Source organism: Borostomias antarcticus (genome assembly GCF_949987555.1).
Source record: "Borostomias antarcticus genome assembly, chromosome: 20".
In the NCBI taxonomy this organism is placed as follows: domain Eukaryota; kingdom Metazoa; phylum Chordata; class Actinopteri; order Stomiiformes; family Stomiidae; genus Borostomias; species Borostomias antarcticus.
Genome location: NC_140253.1, coordinates 3,839,489 through 3,852,925, shown reverse-complemented (window position 1 = coordinate 3,852,925; position 13,437 = coordinate 3,839,489). Strand labels below are relative to the sequence as shown.

General features: G+C 42.8%; 1 protein-coding gene across 1 annotated transcript; it reads right to left on the bottom strand.

The window, feature by feature from the left end:
- Positions 1–350: 350 nt before the first annotated feature.
- Positions 351–13,165, bottom strand: LOC311322401 (putative E3 ubiquitin-protein ligase HERC3; the record flags this gene model as incomplete). The annotated part of the gene is made up of 20 exons (XM_084454466.1): positions 13,049–13,165; positions 12,843–12,957; positions 12,657–12,733; positions 12,301–12,522; positions 11,932–12,023; positions 11,598–11,728; positions 11,264–11,391; positions 10,430–10,506; positions 10,154–10,275; positions 9,972–10,031; positions 9,743–9,848; positions 9,109–9,333; positions 7,063–7,203; positions 4,876–4,992; positions 2,027–2,193; positions 1,496–1,559; positions 1,351–1,409; positions 1,064–1,247; positions 704–803; positions 351–565 (listed from the first exon to the last, which is right to left on the bottom strand). The coding sequence occupies exons 1-20, from the start codon at positions 13,089–13,091 to the stop codon at positions 351–353; spliced, it is 2,445 nt and encodes an 814-aa protein (XP_084310592.1). The 5' UTR covers positions 13,092–13,165.
- Between the last annotated feature and the right edge of the window lie 272 nt (positions 13,166–13,437).

Genomic DNA, 13,437 nt, shown 5'->3' with positions numbered 1-13,437 from the left:
GCCTCGTCAGCGAACACGTGACGTTGCCTGACAGCTCCATGGACAGATCTTTAGTAAAGGGCCACTGCACTCAAAATAAATTGAGAAAGGCAAAGCTCATTGATATTCATTGGTATTCATGTCTACAATTTAATGTCGTAGTAGAACCTTAAATAACATTACACAAACAACATATTTACTGGTTCTATATACATATAATAGCATATCTTCAATCAATCATCATTGTCACATCTTTAATCTTTACATTGTGACATTCACCACAACAATCCGCACAAAGTCGCCTGGCCCCTCTATCCTAAACGGTGTACATGAATGATACCATAATAAAGTTTCCATGAAGTTCAACATTTTCAGAATTTTCCTATGACTTCACAATGGGTGATGGCGTGGAGCAGTCTCTGGCGGAGCACAGCGATGCAGCTGTAGTTGGGGAGCTGTAGCAAGTTGAAGCAGGTCTGGGCCTCGGGGTAATATTCATCCGGGTCGGGCTTGTTCAGGAGCCTGATCTCCAGTCGCAGTTTGGAGTAACGTCCTCTGGGCAGTCTGTCTGTTCCTGTCAGAAAAGCTACCAAAAGACAACAGGGGACATTTTTAAGTGATGTAGTTTTTGGATGGCTGGAAACAGGAAACTGACCTGTTGGGTCGTAGTAATAAGCTTTCACTCCTGATCATGAATAAGTTGTTTGCATTTGTTTTCACTCACTCAGGAAATCTTTCTTTTTCTCCTCGGAGAACTCTGTAAAGACCCTCCAGAAGTTGTCAATGATCTCATCTGTGTGACTGTATCCTACATATTGAGCATTCTAAAAAATAAAAAAATAAACATTGTGTGAAAAGAACTGACAAATACGCATTAAACAACAGCAACACATTCTAATAAGGCACTTCAAAGTTCAATTAAAACAGTTATTGTAATTGCATTTTAACTTTACACAAAGATCTAAAACGGTGTCCAGAGCATTTCAAACAATGACCTTTATTGGAGTTTATTGAACAGTGTGCATTCGGTATGAGCATCTTTGCAACTAACGTATGTAAATACAGTGCAGCTGATTGGCCGTACATTTCTCAGCTCCTCCCACTCGTACTGGTCGTCTCCATGGAGAAGTGTCATCAGTTCCACAGGAAGGAACATCGTCCATACCTCCACGGGGCAGGCGTCCAGGAAGCCATTCCTAAATTCCTCGTACTGTTGCTCGACTGACTTGTTGAACACCATGTCGACATACAGGTCCACGTACTCCTGCCTGTGGATGACATGGAAAATAAATGCTTGAGTGTAAGCTTGCACTAATGTTAATAACACTTCCTTGTTAATTCATAGCATTTCAGTGGTTGTTTGTAGCTTACCTGTTGACCTTAGTAACTAGGACATCTCCTCCATTTGGTATGAGTTCTTGGCCCTTGAACTTTGAAAAAAATAAAGGTATGAATTGCATCCATTGTTTTGACGACTACTAGATGACAAATCTTCATATTAAGCATCAACTCTTACTGTGAAATCCAAATTCAGCACTTCTACGACTTCTTCATCTTCCTCCAACAGTTGTTGCAAGCCCCTGGATAGAAAATCAAATGAGAATAATGCCTGACAGTGATAATTTGCCAGACAGACAGTATGGTCCCAAAGCCACTACAAGTTAAAGGTGAAGAGAAGTGAGTGTGAATGTAATAGGCACACGTAGGGGCATGTCTAGACAGACAACACTGTATACTGAGTACTGACGCTTTAAGGTTTATCAAACAGCATTATTAGTCATTTTGGAGCCTGAAAAGTAGTTAGTAAACAGTACTTCACCATAGGGAAATTGCATAGTCCAAGGGCAACAACAAAGTTGGTATTTTTCCCCATGTGATCAGGTTGGTGTTTCAACAATGGGACACAGACTAAGCCACACAGTCGTAGACTAAAACATGTGTGTTTCTTCTTTCAAAGGATTTACTACTTCTAGGCTAGGCATAATATATGTGTCAGGGAAACTGGGGCTTAAGAGTTAAAGAATCAGGGTTGGGGTAATTATCCCACCTTGCTTCAACTGGGGACAACTCTTTCAGGTCATCCAGTGTTGGTGTCCGACCCAGAAGCTTCTTGAACAGGGCCACAGGGAAGCAGACGTTCAGCAGGCATCTGTTATACAGAGCCATCCCACACATCAACCCCAGCAGGTAGAATTCATCAGTGAGATTGCAGTCCTGAATAACACACAAACATATTAGGAAGTCACTTCATTTCCAGGGACACTGTTCTTACTCACCCTTAATGTCCTTTCTAATGTGATTGTTCTTGTTGACAGGTTAAATACCAGCCCTCTTATGTGAACAATAGAACCGGCAGTCTCTAAAAATGACACATCAAAATGAACTTTGACCTCTGAATCATCTGGATGGGATGATGGAATGAGTTTGACCACCTCAGTCAGTCAGCGGTTACTGTACGTGAAATATTTTAGAACCTGACGCGCCAGATGAGAAACAGAATGTGAGCTCGCAAGATCAGGATGGTCTCACAAGGCCAGCTCAGGCCACCTATCCGGATGAATCTGATCTAGTGCAACAATACCAGGATAGAAACATTTGGCAGATCTAGCTCTAAAAATGAGTCTATGGGGAGCCACATGCTCAGAACCGACCACTTGTTTTAGATCTGGAACCATTGCCATATCATAATGGGACTCAGTATTAGTCCAATCATAGACACAGCAAACACTCAGGTGTGATGTTCATATAATTGCCCATCAAAATAATAGTATTGATTGTTGCAGCAGTCTGCTTTGTCAGTGCTGCCATCCTGTGCACAACAGACACCATTTCAGCTCAACTGTCAGTCTGGGGGAATATGAAAATGGTGTAACGAGATGATGTAAGCATGTCAGCTTGAGACTCTAGGGACAGTCAACCAGGGACCTGACCCCCCTGATTAATCACAGTCATTACTGACACCTGTGCAAGACTGACAATCACACACCTGGTTCCTCGTTTGAAATTACGCTCCTGCCTACCTGCTACCTTGCTCTTTAGTGCTTTCTGTGTTGTCACCTGCATACCAATCAAGTGAAACACCTCAGTTATCAATAAATCATTGTTCACATTCAATTAGACTTGTGACTTCATTGTGAGTTGAACTATATGTTCAAAAAGACAATGTATAAGTACTTAACTGGGCCAGTAAAGTATGTTTAAAGCTACTATGACATTGTAACAAAGACATAAGATCTATGAATTACTCATTGTATGGATTCACAATTATTTCCATTCATCTGAATATATAGGTGCTATATGGATATAGCATTGCTTCTGATAGTGAGACTGATTAAAACAGTTTGGGAGATAAGAAGTCTGTAAATTCAAAAACCCAGATTTTGGTCTTTGATTTCATCAAACTCCTCTTTAGTCTAATGGTAGATGCTGAGGGTTTCCACACTGGAGATCAAGGTTCAATTCCCTCTGATGACTGTAAGACAATAGATGCTATAAAACATAAAAGTGCTAATTTCATAATCCATTAGAGTTTCAGCGTACATAGATGATTAAAAAATTAAAGGCATGTCTAAATCAACCCCTCCTACTTTATCAACTTGGAAAAATATATATATATATATCAGCTTTCTAATTGATCAGATTCCTCTTTAGTCTAATGGTTATGCTGAGGGTTCCCACACCGGAGGTTGGGGTTTGATTCCCACTAATGACCTAACTGATAGTCCCAGTACACTAACTGATGACAATAGATAGCTATGCCTTTGGAAAGATAACTAACTTTCTAACTAATGTACTGGCTTCAGTTCTTTGATACGTGAGCAGTTCTTGTGGTAGCTCAATGTGAACTTCCAGTGTCCTTCAAAGTGACGTGTTCATTGCAACGTGGGTTTGATCCCAGCCTTCACCATGTTGATGTTATCACTATTGTTCTGGAATGATGGTTTAATATGGTGATGCTGGAGCCCACAGTTAGCTCAATGGGCTAAAGCTAATCACAGATAGCACAGTCAGATAATGAGGTTGCTGAACCTCCCATGTCACATTGTGGCATGGGTTCAAATCCAGCGGTAACCAGAGCAAGACATAATTGATTGATGTTTGCTAGTGTGGAATCAGGTACAGTATAAGTCTGTTGGACGAGGACTTCCTTGCAGACCTCATGGTTAGCTCAATGGGACAATCCTGCCCCTTGCAAACCCTTGTCCCTTTATTGAGACATGGGTTCAAATCCGGCAGTGCCTTTATCCTGGAGTTATTATTATAAGTAGGGAATTAGGTGTAAGTAGGATGAAATTAGCATTTCCTTACAGATGGCTGAGTTGGCTAATGCCGGAGTTTGCCAAAACTGCTGTGTGTGTTGAGACCTGGGCTACTAGTACGTCTAAATGTTAGAATGAGGTGTAAGTATGATGGACGAGCACCGATTTCCAGAGCTGATGGGTAGCTCAGTGGACTAATGCAGTGATGTACCAAACCTGCTGTGTGTTGAGATGTGGGTTCAAATCTTTCAGTACCTGTCTCTAAATGTTATTATTCTATGTTAGTAGAGAATGGGGTGTAAATATGATGGACGAGCTCTTAGTTCAAGAGCTGTTGGATAGCTCAGTGGGCTAATACACTGATGTACCAATCCTGATGTGTGTAGAGATGTTGGTTCAAATCTCGCAGTGCCTACTAGAATGTCTGAAAGTTATTATTATGACGATCTTAGAAGGGAATGAGGTATAAGTATGATGGACGAGCACTTGTTTCCAGAGCTGTCGGATAGCTCAATGGGGTAATGCTGGTGTCGCCACCCAGCAAATGAAGGTTCAATTCCTGCAGTGCAACTTGCGCACTTCAACATGGGTTCGATTCCCACTTGGTCTAACATTGTCTGAGTTGCCTGCAGGTTACGTGTGAGCAGATGGAGGAGGAGCCAGAGAGGATGGAGGCGGAGCCAGTGATGGAGAAGATCCAGGATGGGTAAGTGGGGTGGGGTTGTCCAGGCTGGTGCACCAGCAGGGGCATCCCCTGGGGGGGTGGTGAGGGAGGGGTAGAGTGGGGGGGCTAGCCCCCCAGGAAAAGTGGTGAGGAAAAGAGGGGCTGTTAGAGAGGAGCAAGGTTTTTTTTTTTTTTTATTAAACTTGTTCTTAAATATAAAGCTGCAAACTGCTGCATTCTCTAATCTTCACTCCAGCACCAAGAAAGTAAAAAAAAAAAAAAAACTTTCTGCTCTCTTCCCTAATAATACCCCCTCTTTTCCTCCCTCCTTTTCCTGGGGGGCCAGCCCCCCCACTCTACCCCTCCCTCACCACCCCCCCAGGGGCTGCCCCTGCTGGTGCACCAGCCTGGACAACCCCACCCCACTTACCCATCCTGGATCTTCTCCATCACTGGCTCCGCCTCCATCCTCTCTGGCTCCACCTCCATCTGTAGGCAACTCAGACAACGTTAGACCAAGTGGGAATCAAACCCACATTGCAGTGCACAAGGTGCACTGCAGGAATTGAACCTGCATTTGCTGGGTGGCGAAACCAGCATTACCCCATTGAGCTATCCGACAGCTCTGGAAACAAACACTCGTCCATCATACTTATACCTCATTCCCTTCTAAGATCCATCATAATAATAACTTTTGAACATTCTAATAAGCACTGCGAGACTTGAACCAGCATCTCAACACACATCAGGTTTGGTACATCACTGCATTAGACCACTGAGCTATCCAACAGCTGTAGAACTAAGAGCTCGTCCATCCTATTTACACTCCATTCTCTACTAACAGAATAATAACGTTTAGACACAGGCACTGCCAGATTTGAACCCACATCTCAACACACACAGCAGGTTTAGCACATCACTGCATTAGTCCACTGAGCTACCCATCAGCTCTGAAATTCAGTGCTCGTCCATCATACTTACACCTCATTCACTAATAACTTAGTCATAAGAACAGCATTTAGACATAGTAGCAGGCACTGCAAGATTTGAAACCACAACTCAATACACACAGCAGGTTAGTCACATCACTGCATTAGCCCACTGAGCTAGCAGACAGCCCTAGAAACAAACACTCGTCCATCATACTTACACCGCATTCTCTACTAACGCAGGCAGAATAATAACATTTCCACACAGGTACTGCCAGAGTTGAACCCATGTCGCAACAAACACAACAGGTTTGGGACATCACTGCATTAGTCCACTGAGCTAACCAGCAGCTCTGGAACAAAGCGCTCATCCATCATACTTACACCTCATTCCCTACTAACATAGTCATAATAATTCCTTTTGACATACTAGTAGGCACTTGTAGATTTGGACCCACATCTTAACACACACAGCATGTCGGGATACCTGCATTAGCATAGTGAGCTAACCGAGAACTCTACGAAAAAAAACTGCTCATCCATCCTACTTACACCTGATTCCCTATTACCATACTTATAAAAATAGCTTTAGGATATGGCCGGATTCAAACCCACATCTCAAATCAGGAGGATTGGCAACTGCAAGCATTATCTCATTGAGCTATGAATAAGGTGCTCATCCATCATACTTATACTGTACCTGATTCCACACTAACAAAGTTAAAACAATAACATCTTGCTCAGGGTACCACTGGATTTGAACCCATACCACAATGTTACATTAGGAGGCTCAGCTACAGGATTATCTGACTGTGCTATCTGTGAGCTCTGTGAAGAGCAGGTTTTTAATCATATTAATCCATCGCTCCAGACCAAGCGTTACCCACCATACCGGAAATGATGTCCTTCAAACAAACTGGAGTAGAGAATCAAAACAAAACAAAACATTCACCGCCCTGAAGACATTGGATTGGTTCTGCAATGCAGGTTTTTGCAATCTCTCAAATTGTTTCCACCCACTTTTTGCAACGAAACATGGACGAATGTCTTCAGTCTCTATGTACTGTAGTTCTCTATGTACTGTAGTTGAGCACAGGGTTTAGACTTGTGAGTCTATTTTTATAATAAGTCCCAATGTTCCACACATCATTTGTGTAATGATATTGTTTTCTGTTTCTCTGGTTAGACTCAGTTATAGTAGTAACTCAGTTATCTACTTTTAAAGGCTTACATCTGTGAACCAGGTCAGCCCTGAGTCCTCGTTGATTTTCAGAATCTCCCGTTCCCATGTGAGAAGTTCCTTCGCCAGGAGGGTGAAGAACATGAGTGACACACCGCCTTGGTCCACACCATCCTCCCCTTCGAATTTCACCTGGAATAAAAAAGATAGGCAGAGAACTTTATGGTACAACAACAATCCAATGTCATACTCTTTTCAAAATTCAGTTCTCACACATTCTACTGTACTGTATATCACAAAATCATTTTGTGAATATTTCATTAATACAGACATAGACTGACTGAACGGATGTACATTTTGAGGATAAGCCTTGTCATTCGTTTATTACTGCCCAATCAGTGGAGATGGAATTTAATCTGATTGGGCCGATGGGTGCTGTTGGCCCAATCAGATTCAATCCAGACTACAGTACGTGAAACAACAACCTACTGTAGCAACCGCTCTGCCGAAGACGATTGTGATTGGTTTAAAGAAATACAGTGTTTATTCCCCCCCTATCCCCAAATGGTAATGAGTCCAGCCAGAGCTTTCTCCAGCTCTGTAAACAAAGTGTGGAGATGGGTCTGGGCGTGTGAGGCCAATACAGACAGAACTTAAACACACACCGCCGATCAACAGCTACACACAATACTGACCGTCAGTGGTTCGCTGAAGTTGTGAAGAGATTGCTCACTTTGTCGAAGATATTGGATAACATCTTGCAGTAATGTCTTTCTGCTCACATGTAGCAGTTCAGGACCCCATAATTGTCGACGCGCAAAACCCTAAGAAAATACAAAGATATGACAACTCTCCCTCCATATTCATAGCTTTGATATTCTGTGTATGAAGTGAAAAAGCATATATATTTGTATGCCTCCATATTGGTTATAACTTACCTTGAGTTCCGCCTGAAAAAACATGCACTTTGCTTCTGCACAAAAAAGCATGCACTTTGCTTCCAAATCGAAGATGCAGGCTTGTTGGATAATCGGAGTAACGGACATCTGGAACAGATGAGTTTTTAAACAAACAATTTTTTGCCAACCCAAAGTATTCAATATTATTCACTAATCAGAATAGATTTGTACTGTCTTATTTGTCTTACCCCTGGTTCCAAGAAAATATAAGCCTCAATCATCTAAGAAAAAACATACAGTATAAACCTGATGTGCATAATGGCAGAATGATTCTAAATATTTTCAAACAACTCAATGAATTAATGGAAATGAATGACATGAACTGGAAACATTCATCTGATACTCACAGCTTTCAGAAGGACTTTGATTTCTTCAATATAGAAATTGCTGGCTGCCATTTTTATGCGTCTGTTGCAATTCACCTGCATGAGAGACATAGTTGATCAAATGATGTTTTGTACAGTATGAGATATCTAACTTTACCTAATTGTTATTAGATTTTCAAATGTGCAAACTCTCTCTGCTTCTGGAACTCTTTGTACTAATTTCTTGGCCAGATCTCTCTCGGGAAAGATTTCTGTCAGTGAGACTAAACCGGGTAAATAAAGATGAAATAAATAATGAATACATTAAAAGACAGACATGGATATGAAGTACGGATCGGATACTCACCTCATAAAGTCTGCTCATCACATCTATAGTCTTTCCCAGAGGCTTGCCATCATCATAATGTCGCCAATTGACAATTCTCTGGAAATACTTCACTGCCACTGAATGAAATGATTTCACCGCTGTTCTGAAGAAAGGGTACGGCAGCCTCCCCCAAAGGGCCTCTGTGGGGAAACATAAGGATTTTATAAACATTTCAAACATTTTCACACTGCGAAAATACATGTTCTCAGTCAGCTTTCCTGGTTGGATAAGGGTAAAAAAAAAAAGTTTTATAAACATTTACATTTTAAAGGCAGCAAGGTAACTTAACTTTATTTTCACCAATTGACTTATTTCACTGCCTTAAACATTAGGTTATGTCATGACAGGAAATCATGTCTGGTTGAGAAAACTAGCCTAGCATTATTACCAGGTAATAAAATGCTTGCTGTGCAGTATTGCATGTATGCAACAACTTTTGGCGCACCAAGGCTTCTAAAAACGGACTGCCATTACCGAGGGCTTTGAGCTTGTCTGCGGGCAGGGAGAGGATGGCGTCAGTGACGGCCAGGGCCAGCCCCGCCGGGTAATGGCCCTGTTTGAGGAGCACCCTCAGGAGCTCCGGGAGGATCAGGTAGACCCTCAGGTCCTCCACACCTACGGGCTGCTGACTCAGGGAGGGAAGCAGGGAGCACCGGACCACCTGCTCCACCTGGCGCCACAGGCCACGGGGGAACAAGAGGTTGTTTATGAATGTGTTGCTAAATAATGATTCTGGATGATACTGTAGATAGATAGATAGATAGATAGATAGATAGATAGATAGATAGACAGACAGACAGACAGACAGACAGACAGACAGACAGACAGACAGATAGATAGATAGATAGATAGATAGATAGATAGATAGATAGATAGATAGATAGATAGATAGATAGATAGATAGATAGATAGATAGATAGATAGATAGATAGATAGATAGATAGATAGATAGATAGATAGATAGATAGATAGATAGATAGATAGATAGATAGAATTGAACATGAATTTTCTCTGTCAGTGTCGTTATGTGTCAGTTTCAGCGTGTGGGTAATTGGAACGATCAGGGTTGGGCTCAATACCTCAGCCAAGACTTTGTTCTTTGTTGCTATCTTCTGGAAAGCCAGTCGAGCAAGGGACAAGTCCAGGCCAGAATATACTTTTGACGTTTGATAATGTTTATCATGACTACAGTGATACAAACAAGACATGATCAAGAGTTAATTTAAGCATATTAAATATCAATATAATTATTCAATGATAATTGAATTGAAACAATGTTAGAATATGAATTGGATAATAACCTCTTACCTTGTGTCGAGGAAGCTGCCATTTAGACAGGGTGCAGATGAGAGAATCTTGGAGATTTCCCTGTCAATTAAAGTGGCTCAGTTGTAATTCAGAAAATGTCTTTCCGTTCAGTTCATCTTAGACATGAAATGTTGAATCGACTCAAACTAAACAGCATGAACTACTGAATTGGTCAAACTTACTTCTGGATTTTCTTCCACGATTTCGAATCACATCCAGAGATCCATTGCTCAATCACAGCCTCGTCTAATGTTTGTATAGAGGTGGGACTTGAACCGAGGTTATGCGACAGTCTCTCAGCCCCCTGTAATGGCAATATGATTCAACACAATTTGACATGATTCACCACGATTCAATATCATTCACCATGATTCGAATATGAATATGATTCAAGCAAAGCTAAGCTAAGCATTGCTGCAAGCACACATGAACTGATAGAAGTCTAATTGCTGGAATACCTGGACGGAAGAGCACAGAGCGAAGGAATGGTGTCCCCCAGCAGAGATGCGTTGGATTTGCTGGCCGTCCATGTTATCTGAAAGGACGCACAAAACAATGCACTTGAATTAGTCCTGGTGTGTGTGTGTGTGTGTGTATGTTAGTGACATTTGCAGTGGTTGGTGTGTGTGTGTGAGGGTGTGTGTGACTGTGAGGGTGTGTGTGTGTGTGTGTGTGTTCGTGAAGCTGAGCATGTTCTGACAGTGTATTGACAACGCAGTGTTCTCAAATATCACAGCTAGCACGCCTGATGATGTTGTTGCAATTAAAATATTAGAGAGGTGTTCATTCTGGAGGTCGGCTGTACTTTCGATTACAGCTTAGAGGAGGCCTTTCTAGCCAAGGTGCTGAAATATCAACACCTAGAGCAGACCACTTCACAACTAGGCTACAGGTGCAGCCTAGGTCATGTGCACAAGTCGGTTGTGAGGGGCCTTCAGATGGCTGCCCTCGCTAGAAGAAGGGCCAATCAGTTAGTCAGGTACTGCTCAGCTTCAGCCATTATTGGGAGCCGCTCAATATGGAGGAGGCGCTGTTTTCTGTACCCATGATGTAGCTACTGTGTCCTTTTGACCTGCTTCTGTCATCATCTTGTGTGTGCTGTATATAACTATTTGATTCCCAACTAGGCACCTACTGAATGTAACTAACTGACTCCTAATGTCTGATGGCAGTGTTTATGTCATTTGTATTTCTATTTATGTGGACATAAATAAATTATTCAAATGTGTGTGTGTGTGTGTGTGTGTGTGTGTGTGTGTGTGTGTGTGTGTGTGTGTGTCTGTTTTAAGTACCATATGACAGCTGTACAGGCAGAGGCACCGGCTGATTCATTTTGACTCCATTTCCCAGCTGTCCTTGCTCTCCACGACCAAATGAGTAGATCTTATTGGAAGAGCCCCCAAGCGCTAGCGTATGGTGTCTGAGGAAGCAGAGCAGACAGGAGAGAAGAACTGTGAAAATGGCTTAGTTACTAAGGATTTCTGTCATTTAAAAGGACGATGAAACGTAAATGACCCAAACACACTAGGTGACATAACCTGACATGAGAGTATTATGCATGTAACGGGTAGCAAGGTTTTAATGATTATTGATTGAATTAATTGATAGACAAGATGTATTTCTGACCTTCCACAAGCAACCTGGGTGACCTTTGACCCCCAGAGTTCCGCCACGAGCCGGGGTCGGAGTTCATCCCTGAGGGAATTGTGCCCTAGCTGTCCATGACGGCCCGAGCCGAATGTGAACACGACCCCTCCCTAGGAACACATGACATTATATCTCCATCAAGCTTTATTCTCATTTCCTCATCGCAAGCTATTTCTGTATGACCATTCGGAGAGGTACCTAACTAACTGAAGAAACTGCCGAGCAGATTTACGCTCAAACTACAAAACACTTTGTGTTGCTGCCGGAATAAAGAAATGTGTTAGAAGTTGTTGACGCGTCAGAAAAAGTGAACCTTCGTCAGAACAGCAGTGTGCTCCTCTCCACAGGAAATGAACACCGTCTTCTTCAGATTCAGAGAGTCAACGGGAACAGGGGTGTGTCTGTCTGTTGGGGAAAAAGAACACACAAAAAAATGTTTGTTTTACAAACTCAGAACCTGACTCAGTGGTCATGAAACCAGAGCTAGCTTGTCAGCCAGTAGGTGGCAGCCTGTGTCATAATATCTGACTAGGAACATGGTTTCCTATCTTATTTCGCCTTCCACATGTTCAGTCAGCTGACAGCCACGGGGCGATATCGCTGCTCTGGGTCTGATAAAACAAGTGCTCCCCAAGTATTTTGACTGCATTCCCAAATAGTATTTGACCTCCTCTGCTCACACCTGCAGTGTCTCCCAGGCCCAGCTGGCCGGCGCTGTTCCCGCCCCAGCCGAACACGGCCCCGGAGAGGGAGAGGGCGAAGCTGTGGTCCCCCCCGGCGCTGATCTGGGCCAGGGGGATCCCCGACAGGGACTTGAGGGGCTGGGGGGACAGGGGGCTGGGCTCCCCCTTCCCCAGACCCAGCTGACCCCTACCGTTCTGACCCCAGGTGAACAGCTGGCCGTCTGGGATGAGCATGAAAACAAAATATAGGATTTATTGACCTTATAGCCTACCATAAATTTAGTTGTAGTGCACCTGGAAGACTGTGAATTTTAGTGGACTATGGGTTGGTTTTATGGTTATAGTTGGTATTTACCTCGTGTTAGTGCTAAGGAATGCTGGTCTCCACATGCAATCTGTGTTACAGGTCTGTTTTGAAAGATGTCAAGGGGCCTGACAACATAAGTTGGAAACAAAAAGTTGGATTTGACAATAGAGGAGAGTTGTGTTGTACAGTATTGATATTTCACTTTTGATTTCACATGAGCCTCTTTCAACCTACCGGGGAACATTGGATGTGTCGTTCAGGTAGAGAACGCTGCCCTCCGCGGTCAATAAAACGACGTGGGCATCACCACAGCTCAGTGAATGAATCTTCGCCTTGGTGTCCAAACTCTCTGCAAGCAAACAGTAAAAACTCATAACATTTGCGGTTCAGACACTGAATATTTAAGGTGAGGTGATGCGAAATAAAAGTTAACTACTTACTTAGTTTTCCAGTATTTCTCTTTCCTTCTTGGCCCTCTTGCATCCGGGCGACGGACACTCTCCGGTCATTCCTGATGAACGCAATCACCTCGTTACCCGCGGCGCACAGATGCGTAATTTGAGGTTCGATGTATGTGATGTCGACGCTGTTCGTTCTGTGCAGCGTATTTGGCTTTACCAATCCGAACCCGCTGCGTGTATTCTCCCCCCACGAAAGCATATTAGTGACAGAGTTTTTATTAAATAAAATGAACAATTTAATCTGCTGCGTGTGTGTGCCGTGTGTACGCTGTGTGTGTGTATGCGTGTGTCGCACCTCCTGTTGTGACGATAGAACTCCAGCTGACTAGAGACACGAAAACGAAACTCCGTGGTTTCGTTTTCCAACT